Source organism: Staurois parvus, unplaced genomic scaffold (genome assembly GCF_062004578.1).
Source record: "Staurois parvus isolate SC_StPar_1 unplaced genomic scaffold, SC_StPar_1.0 ptg000018l, whole genome shotgun sequence".
Classification (NCBI taxonomy): Eukaryota; Metazoa; Chordata; class Amphibia; order Anura; family Ranidae; genus Staurois; species Staurois parvus.
In genome coordinates, this window is record NW_028317814.1 from 16,196,335 (window position 1) to 16,222,563 (window position 26,229).

The following is a 26,229-nucleotide window of genomic DNA, read 5'->3' on the forward strand; positions in this document are numbered from 1 at the left end:
GAGAGTGAAGTTCCACTTTAAAAAGGACAACTTTAGTGCCTTGGTAAGTTATCCTATAGGAGGACTATCACTGCACCCTACAGAAAGCAAACCCAAACTTACTGTATTCAGTAGATTAGGAGTGCAATGTCAAATACACTTCACCAGTACTACTGAAGTGCAAACAGTTCTAATCTGGACCACAGGCAGAAATTTAAAATAGATATGTTAATAACTATATAAGGGTGTATGTGTTAAAAGTATAATTTTTTCTTTCTTAAAAAAAAGCCATATGTGTTATCATTGAGTTGGCTTTGTCATCTTAGCAAAAACAGGTTAAACAATGTCAGGTTGTAAAAGATGTATTATATTTACCTTTCCAACAACTGTGTGTTACATCTTTGCTTCAGGTACTACTGCTGACCAACATTACTGGGTTTGTCTGATGGTGTGTCCCCTGCTGGGCGCTGCGGCTCCTCTGTGTGTGGTGGCTGTTATATCACTGCAGTGTTCTGAGTGTATTCTTTATAATGTGATTGTTGTCTTCTATTTAGGCTCCTTTGCTAGTGACTCTCCTGTGCTGACAATACATGAAGAAAACATCTATACTGTGGAGCCAAATAGAGTTCAGATTCGCACTTTACAGGTCAGCCTACAGACTTTAGTTGCTACAGTTGAAGTTTCGCACTGTTTTATTTGCTTTATAGACATGTACCCTTGTTATAATTTATAAATGAATTTTACTAGGAAATGCCTTTAAATACCTTTTTCTCTAAGGCTTTATTCACATCTAGACTTTTTTTCCCGTGATCTCAAAACACTCTACAAAACTGGAAAATTGCACCACGCTTGTTCACGTGCCATTCATTTTCAATGGCACCTAAATGCGGGTGCAATTCTGCCTCGATTGTCGTGTAATAAATCGCACAAACCTTGTTGCCTCAAAAGGAGCTCTTGCTCCTTTTTGGGTCACAAGCTTCACATGATGCAGTTTACCGCGTTTGCAGAACATCTTATCGCAGAAGAATTGCACCTGTGTTTAGTTGCCATTGAAAATGAATGGCACCTGAACAAGAGTGGTGCAATTTGTCAGTTTTGTGATAGCGCGCAGAATCACAAAACACCTAAATGTGAGCAGAGCCTTAGTAAAAATGGTGGTTTGAGTTTTCAAGCTCCGTTCACATCAGGGCGATTTGTATCACTGGCAGAATCGCTATGATTCTGCCTGCAATCCCAAAACGCTGTGCAAAAATGACAAATCACACCACACTTGTTCAGGTGCCATTGATTTTTAATGGCACCTAAAATGTAGTGTAGGAGCTTCTTTTGGGGCGACGGGCTTTGCGCAATGCAATTTGTGCAATTGCAGTGCGATTTATTGCAGGACAATCGCGGCAGAATTACACCCTGTTTTAGGTTCCATTGAAAATCAATGGCACCTGAACATGTGTGGTGCGATTTTGTCTTTTTTGCATAGCGTTTTGGGATCGCCGGCAGAATCGCCAAAATTCTGCCCGCGATACAACATGCTCAGATGTGAACAAAGTCCCACACTGCAGTTCCCTGTGCTACCAGAGCTAATGATCAGCCACACCTCTCATCACTTCCTAAAACAAACTTGTATTGCAGGACGGCTGAAGGCTTATGTCTGACCAGCACTGTGTCTCAATGACAATGCAGGGCCCTCTGATTCCTCTTGTACCCAACTGTATTGTAACTGTAATATCTACCTTCATTTTGTAAAGTGCTGCTCAAACTATTGGCGCTATATAAATCCTGTATAATATTAATTAATAATAATAAATAATGTCTATCTAGCTGCATATCCCCTTCTGTGTCTTAATCTGACCTTTAAAGGCAAACACCAGGCAAAACTGATGTTGCTGACAAGATGGATAACAATTTGGGTTCCAGTATTTCTTGAAGTCTCCAAATTCTGCCCAATTGCTGAGGCCATGACAAGCCAGATGACAGTGTCACACTCAGCGGATGGGTTTTCTTTAAAGGATAAGCTCAGCTTTGGGAACATGTTACATGTTTTACCCATTTTTAGGGTGGAACATGTAACACATTCCCAATGCTGCAGCCGCTGCTTGCTGCCCCCCCACCATGACAGAAGTACAGGGGGAAGTTCCCTGTATTAATTGTCACTTTTTAAAAATAGCGCAGCAGTGCGGCATTCCGCCCACACAGCCACATCATTCATTCACAGTGTTCTGTGAATGAAGGAACTAAAAGTCCTGACAGCTGTAGTGGTTGTCGACTTGTAGTTCTCACCCTGTTCGGGCAAGTAGATATACTGACAGGTCTGCAGGAGACCTGCATGGCATCAGCGATCTGCTGATCGCTAGTACAATACTTTCCAGGCTCCTGCAACCAAAATAATAAATGCACATTTTTTTACCTGCATAAAAATGTGCATTTATTATCTTTGGTCAAAAGGTGAACTTTAAAGTATGACTAAAAGCAAAACCTTTTGTTTGGATTTACTATAAGGAGAGGTATTAGAACACCTGTTGGGTTTTTTTGCTCTCTGTGCCCTCTCTATTTGTCTATTTACCATTATTAACAAGGTGAAATTAAAAGAAAATCCCAAATGTTGGGTTGTCCCCAGAACAAAAATAATGGAGATATCATCCAATTGGGGCATTAGTTCTGGTGACCCTGGTGGCAACCAGGGATTCCCTCACCTTAGAGGGAATTTCTTTTACTTCCTATTTTGGCTATGAAACAGGAAGTGAAGAGAAATCTCCCCAAATGGGACACAGACAGCAAAAATGAGCTTTATAGGAGTTATAATCTTACCTTATGTTATCCAAAATAAAAAAAATGATTTGTGTTTAGTTCTCTTTTACTGTAATACTGGAATATAATTTATTTGCTGGAATTGAACTAGAACGCTTGACATTAGAGTTGAAACTTTGAAAGCATTTAGGTTATATGTGTTCAAAAACACATTGTTGAACTAGTTATCAATCCTGCCAGAAATCCAGTGAGTTTCTAACTTTCTGTGCACTGTGCCTCTGCTACACTGAAATCCCAAGCAGTGTTATCAGGCCTGCCCAGTTCTACCCTTGGACTGTTTAGATTTAGATATCTTTAGAAATTATACTTTTAGTATTTAGATATGTGATTAACCTGCCTTTTATATTCCAGGGCACTGTCAAGCAGTTACTCCCATTCTCGGTGTCAGAGGGGAGTCCATGTTTACTGGACATATGTGGAAGCTTCCTGGTGGTAGCCACTAATACTGCACACTTTAAGCTCTTTGACCTCTCCAGAAGGTAATCTCTGTAGAACTGGTCTCGGCCTTTCCTAGAATGCTCAGGAAAGTCATACAGTGACAGTAAGCTGGCCAAAGACATGTGACGATGTGTGCGTTGTGTTCAAGATCCATCTGCTGAATATTCTTTTCCTGGCAGGCGGGTGTATGGACCTGCATATTCATAGTGCATTAAGCAGACAGCCTCACCACAAGCCTTAGATCAGGGGAACTGCAGCAATTAGAAGAATGCTCGAAATTGCCATTTGACTTTTTCCTTTCTGAATGAAAACTGGCTGAATTGAGCGATGATCATACAATGTATGTGGACTTCAAGCAAACAGATAAAAACACAATTGAAGTACATATATGGAGCTGTTTTATTTGCCAAAGCGGTTGGTTTACTAAAGCTAAATAGACTGCACTTTACAAGTTCAGTTGCACTCATTTTCCCCAGACTTTAGTGAATGTGATGAATCTGTGTCGATTTCCATCATCCAATCATGTGCAAGATAAAATAATTTTATTTTTTATTCTCCTTGTACCTGATTGGGTATTCTTTATAAAATGACGCTTCAACACATTCACTAAGCTCTCCTGAAAATTAATGCAACTGCTTTTGCAAAGTGCAAATTCTATTTTTCTTTAGTAAATCAACCCCAGTGTGTAGTTTTGTCTGTCCAGACATGAGATTTACATAGTTCTACCAGACAGCACAGCCAGGTTGGTGATCTGATGACTTGAATTTTCTCTTTTACAGTTAAAGCGGAGTTCCACTCACCCTGTCAAAAAGTAAAAGTCAGCAGCTACAAAAACTGTACCTGCTGACTTTCAAAAAACAGCCGCTTTCCTGTCCCTCAGTCTCCCACAGCCCGTTTCACCGGTTGTCCTGTATTCCAGGAGGCCGGCATCTTCAGTGTGGGCACCCGGCTGTGATAGCTTGTGGCTTCACAGCCGGGTACCCACTGCGCATGCGCGAGTAGCGCTGCGCTTCATGAATGGACCTGTAGTCTTCTGGGACCTGTTACATGTCCCAAAAGACTACAGGGAGGGAGGGAAGACACCTTCCGTTTCCAATCGCCTAGGCGATCGAATTGGAAGTGGGAGCGGGTACCTGTCAAATCCGGGTACCCGCTCCCCTTCCCTCCCGCCTCACAAAGGTGCCAATCCTTAATGGGGAGAGGGGAGCATTCCTTAAAGCAGAACTTCCCCTTTTGGGTGGAGCTCTGCTTTAAGCAGGACAAATAAATCACCTCCCTATTTCCAAGCGATGATTGGACAAAGAAGGAGCAACTGGCTGATAAAGTCATTGCTATGCTCTCCCCTGCTGTGAACATGCAGGACACTTGATTGACCTCAAATACTGTCCCTCCCTCTTCCAGTTACAGTGTTGCCCTACAGGGGATTTACAGAGGCTGAACTTTAAGAAGAAGGAAAGGCTATCTACTAAATAAGCTTTAAATGTTGCCTGCCCTGTGCTTTCACTAATGCTGAGCAATGTTTATAATAAGAAGCACTGTTAGGTGAGTTCTGGGTCCTGTGCGTGTGGTGATAGCCAACAACTGTGAGAATTTCTAAGAGCAGTGATGTCACCCCACCAACGCCATACTGAATATTGTTGGAGTCATCTGCCACCAGCCACAGCAGCCGCCTAGAACCCGAAGCTGCATAATCACATGGCCTCTAGGAAAAACAAGATATTTACACCACTTGACATTACATACAGTGTGCTGCATTAGTAAATGCATTCATTTTTAAGTCAATTAAGTTATTCATATTTGTTATGTTTAAATTAAATTTGAGGATGTTTTAATAAGTACATAACTGCCTTTATTTGTGTTTTCTTATATCTACTCATAATATAGCTTTAAGTGCTAGACAAAATAAGGCAAATACAAGGGTAGTTACTTGGGCGAAAGGGAAGTGCAAACATTCCTTCCATAAATGTACTTAATAACACCTTTCCTAGTGAAGATTATGATGTCAGTGTTGAATTTTCTTGTGATCACAACCTCCTATTGAGAAATGGTCACAGATCTTACTGCACTCTAATTATGTTGTCGTTTTTGTTTTTCTAAAGGGAAGCCAAAGCCCACAGCAACTGTAAAAACCTATGCGAGCTGGTGCCAGGACTGGGCAGCATTGTGTCTATCAGGTGTAATGCCAATGGCAGTAAAGTCAGCATCCTTGCCAACCGGGTAGGAATAAGATTTTTTTTATATTTTCTATCCTTGGAACAGTTATACTGTTTAGAAAAGCTTAAAAAAATGTCTTAAACAGAAGCAAACAAAATGTGCAGTTAAGCTGGTATGTGTAAGGTCTTCTTAATAAACTGCACCTGTTCCCAGAGTAAGAGTATTAAAATGGTTCTGAAGGCAGAAGGTTTTCTACCCTGATACATTTTATGCATTAATGTAAAAAACCTAAAAACCTTCTTGATCTAGTGTTGTTTACAAGAGAAGAGGCTCTCCTGGCTCTCTTCCTTCTCATTGGTTCAGACACAGCCACTGGGGCGGGGGGCGGTCTTATGGACACTCAGAGCATGCCACATAGCAAGCAGGGGCACTCGAAGGGGGCTGGGGGGGGGGGGCGAGGGGGTTAGTGGTAGGAGCCAGGAGTGCCCACGGGAGACTCGAGAAGAGGAGGATTGGGGCTTCTCTGTGCAAAGCCATTGCACAAAAAGAAAATCCTTTACAAATTGTGTTAAAGTTGTTTTTCACATGTTCTTGAAGCTGAAGTTTATTGTTTTGTCTGTCCTGCTTCCTTCTCTTGCCCCTCATCAACATGTAATTATTATCCGAAACATTTTCATTCTTTTAACAAATATTTTTTAAGACCTAGTGACTTCATCACTAGGTCGTTGTGCTTTTCTATGCAATGCAGGCAGATCATGTTGTGTTGAAAATAGGAAGCTGTGGTAACGCCCACATGTAATGTTGAGCCTCTGATTGACTGAACTGAAATCTAATTAATGAAAGGGGCAGGCCAGAGACAGTAAGGCTGAGGAGGAAAAAGCTAGATGGTGCTGGATGTCCTCCAGCCATGAAATGAGCGTGCTCTATTTGAATTGCTTCAGCTTCTAAAGCTCACAATGTGCCATGAAATCAGAGTAAGCTATTTCAGTACAGGAGAGGAGTTTGTACAGCTGTGCAAGACTGAAGGATAGGTTGGAGTTCAGCTTTAACAAGCAGCAAAAGCTTTGAAACAGGGGTGTTCAACCCACGAAACAGAGAAAGGAAGAGAGTGCAAATCCCCCTAGTGTAATCCAGTTTATTATTAAAAACAATAAAAAAATACTCAATAGATACACTCACAAGAGGAGGATGAAATTGAGGCATATAACAGGACTCCACATTCACTCCTGGGTGGCCACTGCAAGATCTCAAAAGGTGGGACTCTCGGTGGTCTCCTAGGGAGTCGGCATGGGCTGTATAAGCAAAGAGCCCGCTGTGGTGGAACTGCTGTGGCCATGACGTACCCGGTCAACTGCGCATTCGCCCGGTCCAGCCGGCGCAGCGCACCAGAGAATTCCTCCGTCAATGCAGTGACAGGAGAGGGTGGGAGAACCTGGAGGAGGAAGTCACTGCACTGATGGAGGAATTCTCTGGTGCACGGCGCCGGCTGGACCAAGCTCCTTTTTTGTTTTTAATAATAAACTGGATTAGAGTAGAGCGGATGTGTGCTCTCTTCCTTTCTCTGTTTCTGGATGTGATGCCACCATCCAGTGGATGTTTTAGAGAGCTGCAATGCCATATTGTCATATGAATCCCAGTGAACTATTATTACCAGCGAGTCCAGAGGGAATTTATTGACCAGCGCAGTCACTTGTGTTTTTTCTCTGTGTGTTCAACCCAGAGCCCAGGAGAGTTGAGCATGCGGCAGAGGGCATGTCTTTGAGAACCCCATGCAAGAAAAGCCACAGGAGTTAGCATGTATGAAGTGTTGCAGGGGATGCTATGTATACCTATTTGCATAGAATTATATAAGGATAAGCCTTCCGCGCTACCTGCTTATGATTATAGAAAGGGAGCATTTATTACCTGACTATATGCCTAGATAGAACATAATTGAATACAAAAAAGTTACACCACTTTTTTTGTGTTCTATTTGCATAGAAGCTATGGCAGCACAGAGAATGCAGGAATGAGCACAGCTAAAGTGATGCTGGGGTGCCATCTTTGTAACACCCCCACCTTTTAAATTAGCTCTAGTATTTTAAAGTCTGCCATATCTACCCTCAATGCTGGTTTTATTGACATTCGCCCACTTTCCTAATACATGGCATGTCATTTACACAATTGCAATAATCCTCTTGTTGGCATAATCATGACCCTTATAACATACAAGCAACAGATGTGCAGGCTTTTAAGCTTGCCACTCTGCCTGAGATTTCAATCCCTTGAATAAGTCTCTGCAGCTTATAGCACAGTGGTCTCCAGCATTTAAAGAAAAATACTCATGTAATACATAATGTCAAGCTAACATTGGTTTGTCATTATGCTTTCTGTATACTAGTATGTTTTAGAAATTTGATTTATGATCTTGACGGTCTCGTGTATGTCTGCTATGATGTTTTTCAGCTACAGTTCTCAAACAAAGGGGGTGTAAGTACTTACAGATAGGGTGCACTTTTTCACATGCCGTGTTATTATGTTATATTTGTGTTTTATTTTTATGCAAAGCTGAACTCTTGTCTACAGAAAAACTAACCCTTGCAGTGGATTTCACTGGACACTGCAGAGATCAAATGCTTGTTTTGTCTGGGGGTATAGGAATAATGTGAAATACTTATTTCTCCCTTCCGCTGGCTTCCTCCCCTTCATAAAACTAGTCCCTAAAAGCTACTCCTCTTTGCTGCTAGACTGTTTTTAGCTTTCTGATGTCATCCCATACAATGGCAAGACCAGTTGTCTTGCCATTGTATGTGAGGATTCTAAGAGCCTACCTACATCTTGGGAGTGTCAGATGGCCAAGGAGGGATCTGGCTGAAGGGTGAGCAAGGAATTGGGTAAGTAATTCAGCTTATGCATAATCCCCTAGACAAATCAAGCATTTAACCTTTGCAGTGAGGAGAAGGCCTCCTGCAAGGGTTACTTTTTTTGCAACCTTGAGTTCAGCTTTAAATTTGGGAAAATGTATAGTTATTGTGGTTTCACATTTCCAGAAATTTGTCTTGATAAAAGCCCAATTCCAGTTTCCAACAAAAACATTCACATTCTGTCTCCCTCTGCAAGCTTATACAATGTTATTTTTTCCACTCTTCATATGTTTTAAAAACTGCGTTCATGTATTTTCCTCTATCTTGCTCCAAGAAATGTCCACATTGAACAAAGGATACTGGTGACACACTTCTTTTTGACCAGAGCACTATAGGAAGTGTGAACATGACACTCAAAGTGGTTGCATGATGCTGGGTTTCATTTAGTCCAAAAATGGGGTTGAAGAGTTTTGGAAGAATGAGAGCATTACTACAATTGGATTAGTCCAGTAGGGCTCATCTTAATCATACAGTACAGGACACAGGCTTGATATTCATAGACCCTGGGTACTGGGTAGACTGGTACTTTAGGTGATTAGACATTGGCAGAGCTTTTGAGGACATGCCCCTTGGGAGTTTCCACAGCCCCCCCCCCCACTCCATGAGCCCTCAGTTTTTTTGCTACTGTTCTAAGGTGATGGACCCCTTTGGAGAAATCACTCTTCGCTTACCTGGTTTATTAGTTTAATTTCGGATTCTTTAATCAATCTTCATCATCTACTAATACTACATTTGAAGCAGTGCAGCTGGATCAGTGTAACCATGGTAAAACTTTGGGAGCTGTACCTGGACCCCACAGTGTGGGCATGGCCTGTAATGTTACTTTGGGCACTGGATCCTGCATGGGTGCTCACCTCGGCACTTAGTGGAAAGCTTGTAGCACCTCAGGGTGCAATAGAGGTCTAGGGTCATGGTTCACCCGTATGGAATCCAGACCCTGAAGACCCCTTCATGGATAACATCACCACTCATTCAGTGTAAACTTTTCAAACTAAGCGATAATATTCAACCATTCAGACCGTAGTCTCAGGTGGATGACCAAGTGTTCTATCACACAACAGCTCGCACATTTTCCCATCACTTCCACCTAGAGCCCTTTAGAAGGACTTAGCTACAGGACCGTCTATATTTGGGTTGCTGCATATTCCTTCTCGGACATGCTTACCTTATTTTCCGCACCCTACTCCTTGAGTACCCCCATAGGGTAATACCCTCACTGATGGCAATGGCTGAAACCAGGCGCAAGAACCACAGCAAAAGTTTAGGTGAGGTTTTGCTCTGCTGAAGGCCTGCAAAACACTCAAACTGCTCAGAGTGGTGATGCTTTCCTTGCATCGGAGCAGGACCCTTTTTTGACACCTGTCTCTTCAGCCGACTCTAAAGCTGGCTACACATTATACAATTTTCTTGTTCAATTTCCTTTAGGTTTACCTTCAGCTATGTAGTGCAAGAGTCTGCTTGATTGCATAGAATTCAAAATTGTTTAGGTTTGACCTCATATTATGTGGTTTTGGTAACTCTAAAGGAAATTGTACCAAAAAAATTTCATAATGTGTAACCAGCTTTACTCTAGTTCAAGCATGCAAAATATGGCTTACCTGACTAAAGCCTAGTACACACAATCAGAAAATCATACGAAAAATACCACTTTGAAGCGTTCATTTGATAATCTGATCGTTAGTACACAGCTTTTGTCCAAAATTATTTGAAAGGATAAGCACGAAAATGTTTCTTGTACGATACCAGATCCTAGATTTTCATTTAATCAGTACAGTTAATCGTCCGAAAATACAATGCAAACACATTACATCACTTCCGAATCTTCTTTCTGTCGTGCAAGAATTTTCGTAACTTTAGTAACCTTTTCATTTTCAATATGAGACTAGCATGCAAAAACAAAAAGGATGATCATTCGTCCAATATTCTCATCATGTGTACAGGGCTTTAGTTAGATTTTTCTGCATCTGTCACAATTCCTCAAACAACTAACAACTTTAGTACAGCCGTTACTGTGCAGGTCTCAAATGCTTCAGGTTCCCTGTCTACCCCCTCTATCTCTACTTGACTCTGATCCTTATATGCCTGATGTTAGAGGAGGCTGTGAAAGTTATCTTACCTCCAGTCTCCTATACACCTGATGTTTTGGCTTCATGCAATTTGCTTGCCAAAGTTGATATGCTCACACCTGCTGTGCACAAAATTCTTTGTATTGGTTTTCTTCATCCAGCCATGCCCCTTTGGACACTAAAAGACCTGCTAAACTTAAAAAGATATTTCCTGTTCATGAACAAATAGATTGAGCAATTTGTGACGATTGGATCAATCCAGAAATGATCCCATCCACTTTGAAAATCATTGCCCAGCTCTATTCAGTAAAAAAAGAGTTTATGAAAGAGTGGTCTGTTCCAGTAGTAGATCCTGCTATTTAAGTTTTAAACAAGCCACTGTACCTATAGAAGATTCTGTTGACAGAAAGTTTGAGAACGATCTTAAAGGCTCACTTTACTCTGACAGGTCCAGCTTTGCAACCAGTTATTGATGCAATTTCTATTTGTCAAACCACAGGGCAATGAGCAACCAACACAATCCTGTATCCAGGACTGTACCTTTGGCTAATTAATTATGGCAATTACCTTCTGCCTTGCTTTTTTTGTCTGGATGCCCTAAAAAAGTCCTGACATAAGTCTCCAGAATGTCTGTGATTTCTATTCACATGTGCAGAATCTTGTGGCTCAAAGCCTGGTCAGTTGAAGCACATATACCTTTGAAGAAGGACATCTGTTTGGTGAGGCATTTGACAACTTCCTTAAGATGTCATAGGAGGAAAGGACCTTCTTCCACAAAGTAAGGTCCAAAAATCCCCTTCTTCGGGGCTTCTACCTACTCAAACACAGAGAACCTAAACACTCTACCTGGACTTCAACTGCTAAGGCAAAATTCAGCCCTTCATTTTGGCATGACACATGGAATAGAAAAATTCTTCCCCAAAGTGGTCTTCCCATTGAAGGACTGCCCTCACTCCTGACAGTTGGGTGAATGTTTGTTTAAGTTTGCCTTTCTTTTGGTTACAAACATCCCAGAGCTGTAAGTTCAATCAATGATTTCAGAAGGGTACAAAATAGAGTTCCAAACGCTTCCACTTTACCGCACTTATTCTTTCAAACCAAGGAAAATTTGCTCAAGGACAGTCAGATTTGCTGAATGCCTTGAACCATTTCTTATTCCAGAGAGCACCTCTGGAGGACAGGTTCAAAGAATTCTATTCAAACCTGTTCACAGCTCTATCCTATTTAAAAACCCAAAGCAAGTACCTTCTAATCCAAAGTTTCATATGAAATCTGCAAGGTTAGTTATTGCCTCTCTGAGACACAGGGACTACATCCACATATATCCAAGATGCCTATCTGCATATTTCCTTTTACCCACTTCATCAGTGCTTTCTGTGCTTAGCAGTTGTTGACAAATATTTCCAGTTTGTCACACTGCCATTTGGCCTGTCCTGTGCTCCCTTAGTATTCATTAAGATACTTGCACCCCTTTTTGCCCTTCAGGTGTTCGGTTGGGCACACAACTTCCAACAATTTGCTCTCCAACCTTTCCTTTGCCTGGAGTACTTGTGCCTCGTTCTAGCACACAGCCCAAGCAAAAATCTTTCATACAGAAAACAAACTGCTCTCTCTAAAATCTCTTGCTCTGGTCTTCAGATAAAAAAACTGCCCCTCTGTCGGATTCTCCATGAAAGTTCTGGGCCTCATTGTGGCCTCCTTCAAGGCTGTTCCATTTGTAGAATTCCATTCATGGGTTTTCCAACACAACATCTTGTTGGGATGTAACAAACATGCTCCCTTTCTCAACTTGCATTTTTTATTTATTTTATTTTTACAGGTACTTATATAGTGCCTTCAATTTACACAGCGCTTTACATATATATTGTACATTCATATCAGTCCCTAACCCTCAAGGTGCGTACAATCTAAGGTCCCTAACTTTCATACATACTAGGGACAATTTAGACAGGATCCAATTAACCTACCAGCATGTCTTTGGAGTTTGGGAGGAAACCGGATTACCCGGAGGAAACCTAAGCAGGCACAGGGAGAACATGCAAACTCCAGGCAGGTGGTGCCGTGGTTGGGATTCGAACCAACGACCCTAGTACGGCAAGGTGGAAGTGCTAGCCACTGTGCTGCCCTAATATGTTCCTATCCAGCCAAGCAAAGAAGTACTTAGCTTGGTGGATTTACAACCCAGCCTGATAATGGAGAAGCCATTCCTACCATATCACTGGAAGGTGATAACAACACATGTCAGTCTCTGACATGGGGGGGGGGGGGAGAGTGTGTTTCAGTCTTTCACAGTTCAGGGAACATGGTCACCTGAGAAAGCCAAGCTCACTATCAACATTCTGGATTTCTGAGCAATAAAAATGACTGTTTAACTTTGGAATGCCCATTTTTAGGGTCACCCAGTCAAGGTGCAATCAGACCATGCCACGTCTGTTGTCTACATCCTTTACTAAGGGGGCACCAGTAATCATGTAGCTTTGAAGTAAGCAAGTCTGATCCTCCCACGGACAGAAAAACATTGTTTGGTGATCTCCGCTGTCCATATCCCAGGAGTGGACAATTGAAAAGCAGACTAATGCAGGCCATAGACGGGGAGAAAATGGGCCGTTTTTTTTTGTTAGATAAAACGAAAAATCGGTCGTTCAATCAGCCGACGTTACCACCAATGGTAAAAAAAGTCGGCTGATTTTTGTCCCGTCTACGGTCGGCAATTAATATAATAGCGGTGTCCCTGCAGAGAGCTCCGCTATATTTGACATTTAAAAGAAGAAGAAATAGAATATGAATAATAAGAAGAAAAAGTTGCAACATTGTATCCATTTGTATCCATTTCAGATACAGATGTTTCTATTCGGATACAAATAGATACAATGTTGCAACCCTTATACTTTTAAATGTCAAATATCATAGCGGAGCTCTCTGCAGGGACACCGCTAATAGATTTGACATTTCTGCAAACATTGTATCTTATTTGTATGGATACAAATAGATACAGATGTTCTTCTTTTTCTTTGGTCACGGCTCATGCGCATTTTTTTAATTGGGGAAAAAGATCGTCCGATTTGCCCATCATTGCCGTGAAAATCGGCCAATGGGCAAAATCGGCCGTTTTTTTTCCCAACATAAACAATTAAAAAAATGTGTCAAAATCAAGAAAACCGGCCGACCAATTCAGCCACTAACGATCCGAAAATCGGCCGATTATTTTTTTGGACGAATTTTCGGCCGGTTTTCTCCCCGTCGATGGCCTGCATTAGTGCTGATTCACACATGTGCAATGCGGACTGAAGCTCAGGTTTCACAGCTAATTGATACAGTAGTTGTTCACAGGTTCACGTCAGGTTTCTGTCAGGTTCAGGACAGGATCAGCTGAGGATCTTATCTTGTTCACATATGCGGTTTAGAAATGGTTCCCATAGAAGTCAATAGCCTGTAATCCGCACCTGTACCGTACTACACTGCTCAGAAATCGGACATGACTCTTTTTAAAACCGCACTGATTCCGCACCGCCAGTGCATTGAACATATGTGACTAGGCACCATAGGAAGCAATGTGTTTTCACATGTCATGCGGATTGGATGCAGTTCATACACCATCCAATCCACATATATGTGAATGGACTCTAACTCAGTCATCACTGCCTGGACCAAGTGGAGTCCGTGATGAAAAAAAATCCCATTAAGTGTATAATTGTGTGCAAATGTTATAGCGTCTACAAACTATGGTGTATATACTGCAATTCATGCAGCTATGATGCTATATTACTAATGGCAGTAATCAGCATCTTATAGTGGGACTGTAATAATTTAGCAGGCAATATGGTGCTAGGTGACACTGGATGGGAGAGACAGTAACTGACACAGGCATCAAGAGTGACACTAATACAGAGATCAGTGCAAATACTATACACTGTGACTGTACTAATGACGCTGTCTGGGAAGGGGTTAACCTCCAGGGGCAATCAAAGGGTTAAGCGTGTTCCTAACAAGTGTAATATGTTCTGCTTTTACTTCACTATCTGGCTGTTTTTCTTCTCCCTGATTTCACAATACACAGAACTCTGTGTGCGATTGGACACAGCTGATCAGCTGATTTCAGCCAAAATCATTAGCTGAAATCATCTGCCAAACTCGTGCTATGTCCATTCCCAACCAAGAAGAAAGTTGATTTTACCTTTACCTGTTGCCCGCTCGTAGTATGTTTACTGTGAGTAGTCGGTAGGTGGTTAAAGATGTGTTTTGAATCAAACCTCCCATGAGACCTCAAGTTGGTTCTCTGTGCCCTGCAGTTACCACCCTTTTAAACCCATCAGAGAACTGCCTTTTGGATAATTTTTCCTGTAAAGTAGCCTTCTTGGTGGCTATCATGCCTGTCAGACATGTCTCAGAGGTGGTGGCTCTCTCTTGTAAGGAGCCATTCCTCATTTTTCACAAGGACAAAGTAGTCTTGTGCTCAAGACACTCCTTTCTTCCTAAAGTAGTGACAGCCTTCTACCTCATTGAAGACATAATCCTTCTTTCATTGTGCCCTATTCCATACACTCAAAGGAAAACGCTCTTCACAGCCTGGATGTGGTCAGAGCCATCAGAGTCTACCTCTACAGCTTCTATTAAGTAGAACTCCTTTTTTGTACTACCCTCAAGACCTTGCAAGGGACATCATGCTTCAAGATCCACCATCTTTAGATGGATAAGACAACTAATCTCAAGAGTTTGCACCACAAAGGGCAAAACATTCTGACATCAAGCCTTTATTGCTCAGCTTTGTAAGGCTGCAACCTGGTCCTCTCTTCATACTCTTCAAAGTTTTTCCAGGTGGATGGACAGTCTTCTGTGGATGCAAGGTACTTGCGGCAGAACTCTTGAGTTGGGTCTGTTGAGGACAAAGTTGACATTATCAATGCACTGCCTCTCCTTTATTGTCCAATCAGCAGGCTGGCAGAGGAGAGGCAACTAAGGAAGCATAACCTCAAAAGTCATTTTTATCTAGTCACTCATCAGATGGGTCAGTTCATTTACCATAGTGTCAGCTGTGGAAAGGGTTTGATCTGTGTACATGGAGGATGCTTGCAGCTATATGACTAAAAGTTTGAATCTGATTTGTTGTTGTGGGACAGTTCTCCCTTCAGTCTTCTTGATAATTAGATCCCAGTGGTGGTCATATCACTTAGTGATATCCATGTGTCAGCCTTTGGATTGAATTTCCATAGAATTACTGAATGTGCCAATTCTTGGGGTGGTTTTTTGGTCCACTTTCACTTTGGCCTAACATGGCTAATGAGAACAGAATGTTATGACTCAAAAATCACTGTTATTCTGGTCATACATGCAGTAATGATATACAAATGACTCATGAATCATATATCATAGGGTCATCTCAATCTTTCAATTTAAAAAAATAATTCAGTAGAACAAAGAAAAGTTTTAATTGGTTAGATTTCATTACTTTTTCCATTAATCTGATCATTTCCTTTTCAATAAAATAATTTCTTGATTGGATTACTCCTCAATTCTGAAAGATAATTTTTTTTATTGCAACAATCGTTGCATCTAAAGATCAGATGTGTGTGTGTTTGGCCAATTGATTTAACTTGAATGCAGCTGTATTGCCAGCAGATGTCGCCCTTATTGTGTTATATAGCAATATTTGACTGAGCTGATATATCATGCGATTGTCTTGCTGGCTGGGTAGAGAATCTTCTTGTATGTTTGCTGTCCAAGAAGCTTAGGAGGTCATTGGATGAAGAAAGATAATTAACGAAGATGAAGACAGAAGCAAAGAAATAAAGCAACCTGGTCTGACTTTTTTTTTTTAATTGGGGAATGATTTGTATTGATTGTCTTTGGCTTCACTGGGGAGATTTCCATTCACTCTGTATTCATGTAACACAGGACAAGAAAGGAAAGGATGGGGGTTACAAGGACAAAAAAGCATTTAAGGCCCCAACGAAGTTTTAAACTTTCCCTGCATTACTGAAAAAACCTTCACTTCTGCCTCTTATCCTCATATCTGCCTCTATCTATCTGACACTAAAAATCAGCACAAGGGACATAACTTACAGTCAGTAGGATTTATCTTCTTTTATTTGAAATTCTCATATAGTATGTCCCTTACTCTCTCCACTCTAATCTCCCGGTTCACTGGTGTTTAATACAGCAAAGGGGCTGTCATAGGCTCTAAGGAAGTGTGCTTGGATATGCCTGCCCTTTTTGCCCAGCTGTGCCATTCATAGAATCTGTACTGCTGCTTCTATAAATGGAACATGATCTATAAATGGGGGAGATGGAGCTATCAATCATCTCCTATCCTCCATTCAGCCATTCAGAGATGCTATTTAAGTCATAGAAGCTGTAGTGCGGCTTCTATGAATGGCACAGCTGGGCAGAAAGGGTGGGCTAAGTCGGGCTCTCTTGATGACAGCCTGTGACCAGGGCTGCTGTTAGAAACCATGGGGCCCCGTACATCCAATGTAACAGGGCCCCCAAATAAACACAGTTTTCTAGGCTTCAGTTATGAATGAACACAGTGAGTGATTGCTACCAATCACCACTGTGTTCATTGAGAAAAGGAAGGGGCTGGTAAATGTGACATATTTACGCACCCTTCCCACACTCTCCATCCTCTTGATCTTATTGTGTTCTTGCATCTGCCGGTGAGAAGGAAAGGAGGGAAGCTGGCAGCACTGTGGGGGTGGCACACAGGGGGGGCTTGGGCAGCATGGGGAAATGTATGATGCACTGGGAGGGTGCTGCAGAGAGCCATACAAAAGATCAGTTCCAGTAATTGCCCCCACCCCCTACTGCTGCTGCGCTGATCACCCTCCCTACACACATCTCTTTCACCCTGATGCCTGGGCCCCCCTGCTGGTCTGGGCCCCGTACAGGAGGACCAGTGGTACCCCCTTATCCACTGCCCTGCCTGTGACAGCCCTTTAGTTGTATTAACCCCCATCGCACTGGAAGATTGAGGGGGTGGGAGGGGTCAGGGATGCAGGAGGATTTCAACTAAGAGAAGAAGAATCGTCACAAGAGATCCTTCCAACAAGTTTTGTCCCGTGTGCTGTCTTTTCTGTTTTTAGTTTTAGCAACACTTTAAAGCTACATAATTTAAAGCAATTTGAGCCATTTCACCTTTTTGTTTAGCGCTCCTTCTCTGGGTGCCCCTCGGAGCGTAGCCCTGTTGTTCAAAGTGTCACTAAACCCACAACAGAAATCAGTCTGTATTTGCAGTAAAGCATGCTTGTTATACTCACTGTGGAACCTAAGGGATTAATCCTCTGCATTGTGTAAAAAGGCTGCTTGATCCTGACTTCTCTAATCCTCCCCTTCTTCCAGTGTCCCCTCTCCTGATAAGACATATCGTGTGGAGACACTCTGCACATGCTCAGTTTGGTGTGTATTGCTAGAGAGGTTTTTTTCTTCTTGGGAGAGTGCACGTGATCAGCATAGGGCCAATCAGCATTGTCCAGACAGAGGGCAGGGGTTCTGCATCCTCCTAGAGCAAAATGAAAACTCCTTCTACAAGCTTTAACCAGCGCTCTGCTTGACGCTGATAGGAGTCACAAGACTGCTCTAACTGCTGATGAGAAAAGGTATTTAACAGTTTATATTTACTAAAATAATTGCACTTCCATGTTCTGTGTACTGTGAGAGACTGGATATAGTGAATGTAGGGTCCTGGGTTTAGTAACACTTTAAAGCAAGCTTGGCTATCCGGAGCCAGTGAGCTCTCTGAATGATTATTTTCCCTTCACTGCTTTATTGAAGTAAGTGTTGAAATCCCAGTGCCACTTAAATACATTCTTTAGAAAGCAAGGGAAAGTGTTCCCAAGTGTGGACACAGAAAGCAGTGTAAACTCCCTTTCCCCTGACCAAATGCATTAAGAAATTGTACTGAGCTGGGTTTTTAAATGGAGATGCTGGTCATATCTGCATAAAAAGGTAGATATTAAAAATATGCTGAATCAACATTTTCTACTTTACACACATGCATTTATTAGTTCTGGTCAGAGGCAAGCATTAAAGAAAATGCAGTAGGTTATTGCAGCGGTTACGTTTTCCAAAACATTTTCTTTAAATAAATCGGTATTAAACCCAAAACCAAAAATGTAATATATTGCAGCTTACCAATCATTAGATGTTATGGCCGTGTTACGTATTTCCTTTCTTTATTTTTTTTTCCCTCTGTTTTCACCTGGTAAACTGGCCAGTAAAAAATCTCCTGTATTGCAGTGCCCCCACTCTGGATGAAGGGGCACAGGGGGTGCCTTTGGACAGCAACATTGTCAGTCTGGGGGTAGGAAAATGTTATATGGACTAGTAGATTTAAATACACTAACAAATTGAAGCCAACCTCCAGCTAATACTTTATAAGCAGTTACAGCAAACAATTTTGTTCTTTTTTGGGATAAAGGTTTTCCATAAATAAATAAAAGCTGATCATTGTAAGCACCCTTGTCAGTGTTAAAGTGGCTGTAAAGGCATTCTATGCATGAAATTAAACAACCTTCTGTGTGCTGCTCCCCCCACAGCTGCTCCTAATACTCACCTGAGCCCCCTCTCAATCTAGCAATATGCACGGGACCCTCGGCTGTCACGGCTCTCTCTCTCCTGGCTAAGACACAGCAGCGGGAGCCATTGGCTCCTACTGCAGTCAATCACAGCCAGTGAGCCAATGAGGAGAGAATGGGGGGCGGGGCCAAGCCACAGCTCTATGTGACGCATAGAGTGGGGCTTGGGTGCAATCTCGCACCAGTGCCCCCATAGCAAGTGGCTTGCTATTGGGGGCACTGATCAAGGGGGAGAAGCCAGGAGCACCATCAGGGGACCCAAGAAGAGGATTGGGCTGCATTGGGAAATAACACTGCACAAAGCAGGTAAGTATGCCATGTTTGTTTAACAAAAAAAAACACAAAAACTTTTGTATCACTTTAAATGGTTTGTCTCATCCCTGTAACTGCAAGAGAGATTGTTCTTTTGAAAAACAACAGACTTACTGGCTGGATCTCCAGATGAAAATAGACTAAAGAAAGCCTAAAAAAAGAAAACTAATGCAGCCATCACATCTAAGAGTTGCTAAGCTGCAATTTAATACATATGCTTTTGGGGTTAATACTGCTTTAAGGAGGTTCTGAACTTTAACGCTGTGCCCAGAAAAGGCAAGGAGAGGGCAAAGGACTAATCACCAGTATAGCCTGTGGTCTCTTTGCAGCTGATCTTTCCCCATTACTAACTCACAATGCCTTGTTCTGTGCTGTGTCTCTGTAGAGGCTGCTATTTTGGTAAAGGCAGGGCTTTACTTCCTCATGGCAATGCCTCCAGCAAGGAAAACGGTGAGCACCACAGGAGTGACATGACCATAGCTCATTCCAAATCTACTAAGACTAGCAGTCAGAAGCAGCAGTGCCTTAGATCTCACACAGCTGTAAACACAGGAGTGCCTAGGCGCACTCACAAACTCAGGAGTGCCTAGGCACACTCACTGCTGGTACACTGCTAATTTTTCAGAAGGAATTTAAGACAAAGGGTACAGTTTTCAGGGTACTGCTTAGGCACAAATATAACATAGCAAATCTTTGGTTTCTGAGTTCAGTCCCACTTTAATACACAGTGATAACGTTATCCATACCAAAGTGCTCGAAAATACTGTACAGTCCTGATGTAGCACTATGTATGACCACTAGAGGGGGGATCTCATCTTCTACAGCAGTGGTTCTCAACCTTTCTAATGCCGCGACCCCTTAATACAGTTCCTCATGTTGTGGTGACCCCCAACCATAAAATTATTTTCGTTGCTACTTCATAACTGTAATTTTGCAGTGGGAGGACTAGCGCCCCATCACTGATGTCAGTGGGATGAATAGTGTCCCATCGTTGGTATCAGTGGGAGGAATAGTGCCCCATCGTTGGTGTCAGTGGGAGGAATAGTGCTCCATCGTTGGCGTCAGTGGGAGGAATAGTGCCCAATCGTTGGCGTCAGTGGGGGGAGGAATAGTGCCCCATCGTTGGCGTCAGTGGGGGGAGGAATAGTGCCCCATCGTTGGCGTCAGTGGGGGGAGGAATAGTGCCCCATCGTTGGCGTCAGTGGGGGGAGGAATAGTGCCCCATCGTTGGCGTCAGTGGGGGGAGGAATAGTGCCCCATCGTTGGCGTCAGTGGGGGGAGGAATAGTGCCCCATCGTTGGCGTCAGTGGGGGGAGGAATAGTGCCCCATCGTTGGCGTCAGTGGGGGGAGGAATAGTGCCCCATCGTTGGCGTCAGTGGGGGGAGGAATAGTGCCCCATCGTTGGCGTCAGTGGGGGGAGGAATAGTGCCCCATCGTTGGCGTCAGTGGGGGGAGGAATAGTGCCCCATCGTTGGCGTCAGTGGGGGGAGGAATAGTGCCCCATCGTTGGCGTCAGTGGGGGGAGGAATAGTGCCCCATCGTTGGCGTCAGTGGGGGGAGGAATAGTGCCCCATCGTTGGCGTCAGTGGGGGGTGGAATAGTGCCCCATCGTTGGCGTCAGTGGGGGGAGGAATAGTGCCCCATCGTTGGCGTCAGTGGGGGGAGGAATAGTGCCCCATCGTTGGCGTCAGTGGGGGGAGGAATAGTGCCCCATCGTTGGCGTCAGTGGGGGGAGGAATAGTGCCCCATCGTTGGCGTCAGTGGGGGGAGGAATAGTGCCCCATCGTTGGCGTCAGTGGGGGGAGGAATAGTGCCCCATCGTTGGCGTCAGTGGGGGGAGGAATAGTGCCCCATCGTTGGCGTCAGTGGGGGGAGGAATAGTGCCCCATCGTTGGCGTCAGTGGGGGGAGGAATAGTGCCCCATCGTTGGCGTCAGTGGGGGGAGGAATAGTGCCCCATCGTTGGCGTCAGGGGGGGGAGGAATAGTGCCCCATCGTTGGCGTCAGTGGGGGGAGGAATAGTGCCCCATCGTTACCGTCAGTGGGGGGAGGAATAGTGCCCCATCGTTGGCGTCAGTGGGGGGAGGAATAGTGCCCCATCGTTGGCGTCAGTGGGGGGAGGAATAGTGCCCCATCGTTGGCGTCAGTGGGGGGAGGAATAGTGCCCCATCGTTGGCGTCAGTGGGGGGAGGAATAGTGCCCCATCGTTGGCGTCAGTGGGGGGAGGAATAGTGCCCCATCGTTGGCGTCAGTGGGGGGAGGAATAGTGCCCCATCGTTGGCGTCAGTGGGGGGAGGAATAGTGCCCCATCGTTGGCGTCGGGGGGGGAGGAATAGTGCCCCATCGTTGGCGTCAGGGGGGGGAGGAATAGTGCCCCATCGTTGGCGTCAGTGGGGGGAGGAATAGTGCCCCATCGTTGGCGTCAGTGGGGGGAGGAATAGTGCCCCATCGTTGGCGTCAGTGGGGGGAGGAATAGTGCCCCATCGTTGGCGTCAGTGGGGGGAGGAATAGTGCCCCATCGTTGGCGTCAGTGGGGGGAGGAATAGTGCCCCATCGTTGGCGTCAGTGAGGGGAGGAATACTGTCTCATCGTTGGTGTCAGTGGGGGTAGGTATAGTGCCCCATCGTTGGTGTCAGTGGGGGGAGGAATAGTGCCCCATCGTTGGTGTCAGTGGGAGGAATAGTGCACCATCGTTGGTGTCAGTGGGGGGAGGAATAGTGCCCCATCGTTGGTGTCAGTGGGGGGAGGAATAGTGCACCATCGTTGGTGTCCGTGGGGGGAGGAATAGTGCACCATCGTTGGTGTCAGTGGGGGGAGGAATAGTGCCCCATCGTTGGTATTAGTGACACAAATGATGGGGCACTATCCCTTCCACTGACACCAATGATACTTACCTTGCTGACTCCTGCTCCAGCCTGGGCTCGCTCTCTCCCTCTCCCATCTACAACCTGCATACGTGGCTGCAGCAGCAAAATTTGCACTTACCTGTCAGCTGTCTTCCTTCTCTGGCCTCTCTCTTCACTCGTTCCTGCAGCTCCCTCAATCTTCTTCGATCTCCGCGCGCTGCCGCTCGGCTCCTCCTCTCCAAGCTCCACCTTCTCGCCGGTGATTGGCCGCCTGTGTGCCTCTCCTGAGCTACAGTTCCGGTGGCCAATCAGCGGCGAGGAGGCGGTGACAGGGGCAGCATATCATCCCGCCCACACATCGCCGGAGACAGCAGCGGTGTCTCGGTTCCTAAGACCATCGGAAATATGTTTTCCGATGGTCTTAGGCGACCCCTGGGAAATGGTCGTTCGACCCCCAAAGGGGTCGCGACCCCCAGGTTGAGAACGGCTGTTCTACAGTAACTGTGATCTTGAATTGGTTTCTAAATGCTCCCTTTGTGGTTAAAGCCCATGTGCAGATATTTCATATGTTCTGCAGTTACTTTCTCACTTTGTTGTGTCCACATGACCTTCTATTCACTTTTTATAACATTTTTCTTTATCTATTCATAGTTGATAATAGTGATGCATAGACAGATCTATAGAATGGTACATAGGACCCTTCCCATTTTTATTTAAATGTTATTGATTATTGTGGGCAACTAAGAAGAATGTAATTTTGGAAGGGAAGCTAAATCTTTATGGTTAGGGCACTAGTTTAGATTCTCATAAAGAACACCTTGGGGTTGATTTACTAAAGGCAAAAGGACTGTGGACCTTGCATGTTCAGTTGCACTCATCTTTTTTAGTAAATATAATGTGGTAAACCTTGATTTTTATAAAGAATACCCAATCAGGTGCACAGAAAATAAAATAAAACATTTTTGCTTGCACATGATTGGATGATGGAAATCAGCAGAGCTTTACTACATTTACTAAGTTCTGGCAAAAATCAGTGCAACAGCACTTGTAAAATGACCAGTCTATTTGCCTTTAGTAAATCTACCCTGTATATTTATCAGATTTATGTTTGCATATGTTTTCTCCTGATTGTCCAGTAGAAGCCCTCTATCCAAAAACATTCTGGTACTTTAACTGGCCTACATACAAACTGGCCAAATCATGTGTACTTATATTTTTTTTGAGACATTAAATTGTAAACTTCCGTGATGACACTGAATGATGTCAGTGGTTGGGTTTACCTTTTTATCCATGTAATGCCACAAGGCGTCGTAGATAGAGAATTGTATACAGATTTGAGATCATTATTAAAAGACAAATATCATGGCCTTTTTGGGGTGCTTATTTCAGTGAGACGCCCCCTATCTCCCACTATCTTCTAACCTCCTCTCTTCTTTTCTCTTCCTCTGTCCTGACATTTACTTATTTCCATTTTCTCTAGATTTTTCTTTGTTTTTTTTTTCTCTGATGAGAAAGGGAATACAATCTGCACACAAACGCATCACTTATAAACTTTAGTTCTGTAAATGGAAGAAACAATTTTGACCACAAAATGACCATTTAATACTTCATTTTGTTACACAGTTGTGTTGAAGCCTAACCATCAATGGCCCCAGTGCCAAACACGTGGCCTGCCAGCCTTCTGTGTGCGACCTGTTAGCTTTAGGGCACCATATAGGTAGCTGAGTGGCAGCGGGGTGTTGGGTGCTGGAACACTCTTTTTTTCCACTGAAAGAGAGACTGTATTGTGAGCAGAGTTTTCTCCAATCACGGTAAAAGTGGCCTGGGGAGACTGAGAGCGCGATGCAGGAGCATGTGATAGGTAAGTGATCACCAATGAGAGGGAAGGGGCTAACGGCCATGACCACGCGCAAGTGTGTGTGTGTGTGTCTTACTTTTACTGCTATGAACACCAATGCAGGAAAGGGGGATGGGTGGGTTAACTTTCACTGTCCGTGACCACCAGTGTGGCTATTGTTTGCAGTGCGTCCCCATTCACTTGAACATCCCGTGCTAAGAAAGCGGTACCAACAGGGGGTATAATTCCTGCCACGGATTTGAAGCAAAGCATTGCTGCCACAGCATGTATACACTCTTGGTCACTGCCTCTGCAGCAAAAGAGTGAGCTGTTGAAGGGCGGTAAAAACACAGCACAACTGTGGGGTTTTACTGCCCCCCAGTTATCCACAAAATACATTCTAGGTGCATCAAAACATATAGAAGGCAAGGATAAAATAATTATTAATATTAAAGTATATTTAATGTTTAATAAAAGCCTTTAAAACGGTATATGTCTAAATAAAATGTATAGGCGCACATAAAGCATTTGATATTTTGGGGTTTTTTTCCAATCAAAGTCCACTTTTCCTTGATACTAAATCGGAAATTGATATTTTCTTATTTTAGGCTGATGGCAACTTGGACTCCAAAATGTACTTCTATGATGTTGAACTTGACACAGTAACATTCTTTGACTTTTGGAATGGACAAGCAGATCAAGATGATTCACCAACTCCATCCAATCCAGAATCGTAAGAACTGTTCTGTACTTAGGATAGATGCATCAGTTTTTGCCCCATATCGCAAAAGTCTGAATGCTTCTTGTGTATTTGTAATATGTGATTACAAGCATTAACGTTGGCCAGAGGTAGATTGAAATTTGGCTGGTTCAGCAGGGACTGTCCAAATTTCAATCCATCTATGGTCGTTCCCACTTGACGGAAGCTGATCTAATGATTGACATCTGTCGAACGGGACTGTTGGAAAATTTTGCTCAATCAGCTGCAGTGATCATCAGTGTATTCTGATGTTCCTTATAAAAATAATTCAAAACTAATCTGAGAAAAAAAATGTATGTGAAAGACCTACCAAGACCATATATTAATATACGTATACGTATGTACAACATTTTTATTAGGCCCTTTTTTTTTTTTATATGTTTGATATAGTGCTTAGAACAGACTGTTAGTTTATGTTATCAGCTAATTTGAGGCTAAAGGGGCTTGCTAGAAGCCTCTTGCAATTATATCTTCCTTAGTTTTAAAAGTCTCTTAAAACTGTTAAATATGCAGCCAAAAATATTCTCAGTAGGTTTTTATATATAAAGGTGTCTTTTATGCTTACCAGACCTAAATGGCAAATGTGTAATGGTAGATTCTGTGAGGTTTCTATAGCAGTATCTCATAGAGGAGATTCATTTTCTCTTCCTGTCCTGATGACAAAAGAACATATGGAGAAATCCCATCATTAACAGCTGTCACCAGGACAGGAAATGTGAGAAAATCTTCCGATATGAGACACAGATATCAGTACAAATGTTCTAACTCAGAGCCCTCGATCCCCTCATGTTTTGCATTGTATTGGTATTGTTCTGTCACATGTTCTGTCCCCCTTTGTAATGTACATCGCTGAGCGAACCATTGGCGCTTTATAAATACTGTATAATAATAATAACTCTTCCCCACTCTATCCAAAAATTACCTGGAAATCCACTTTAAATGTTTCTAGTTTTACATCAATGTTTTTGTACTAATAGGAATCTCCCAGAGAAGTCCAAGCTTTTCGATCGGATCCCAATCAATCACTTCTGGGACCAGAGTGAGCCACGACTCCTGGCTTGTGAGGCAATGTTGGCTATACCAAACTCCTTGCATCCATCCCCAAAACACAATCAGCTTGTAGATGTCTCTCATGGAAAGGTACAATGTGTGCAAACGTATTCTGCCTGTTTGTGGTCACCCTTAGGCAAGGTCACATTGGCAGTTCTGCTGCTAGTGATACATTGCCTGTACGAATCACCAATGAGAGGTTTTCATTTACCTTAATGGTATATCACTCCCTGGTTGGCTAGAACACTGCCAATTCTCATTCATTAGAAGATTAGCATAGGGGGAACAACAGATCACTGGTTCAGCTAGCAAGGGAACAACTCCATAGCAAAAGGTATATGGTCATTTAGTGATCCTGTTGCTGGCAGGATCTGAACATTAAGGGCCGGTTCACACCATAGAAACGCAGTTCAGATGCGTTACGGATGCATTACTTCATGCGCTTTTTTGGCACCTACCAGTGCATTTTTGGTGCATTCCAGCGTGTTTTTGATGCTTTCTGGTTAATT

The 26,229-nt window shown here is 43.3% G+C and overlaps 1 protein-coding gene across 1 annotated transcript in view; it reads left to right on the forward strand.

The window, feature by feature from the left end:
* Positions 1-26,229, forward strand: part of IFT140 (intraflagellar transport 140) — a 168,298-nt gene that overhangs the window by 37,542 nt on the left and 104,527 nt on the right. Inside the window, exons 12-16 of the mRNA XM_089682718.1 lie at positions 534-625; positions 3,136-3,263; positions 5,322-5,439; positions 24,519-24,643; positions 25,648-25,810. Coding sequence (XP_089538844.1) covers positions 534-625; positions 3,136-3,263; positions 5,322-5,439; positions 24,519-24,643; positions 25,648-25,810 — 626 coding nt within the window. The remainder of the gene's footprint in view (positions 1-533; positions 626-3,135; positions 3,264-5,321; positions 5,440-24,518; positions 24,644-25,647; positions 25,811-26,229) is intronic.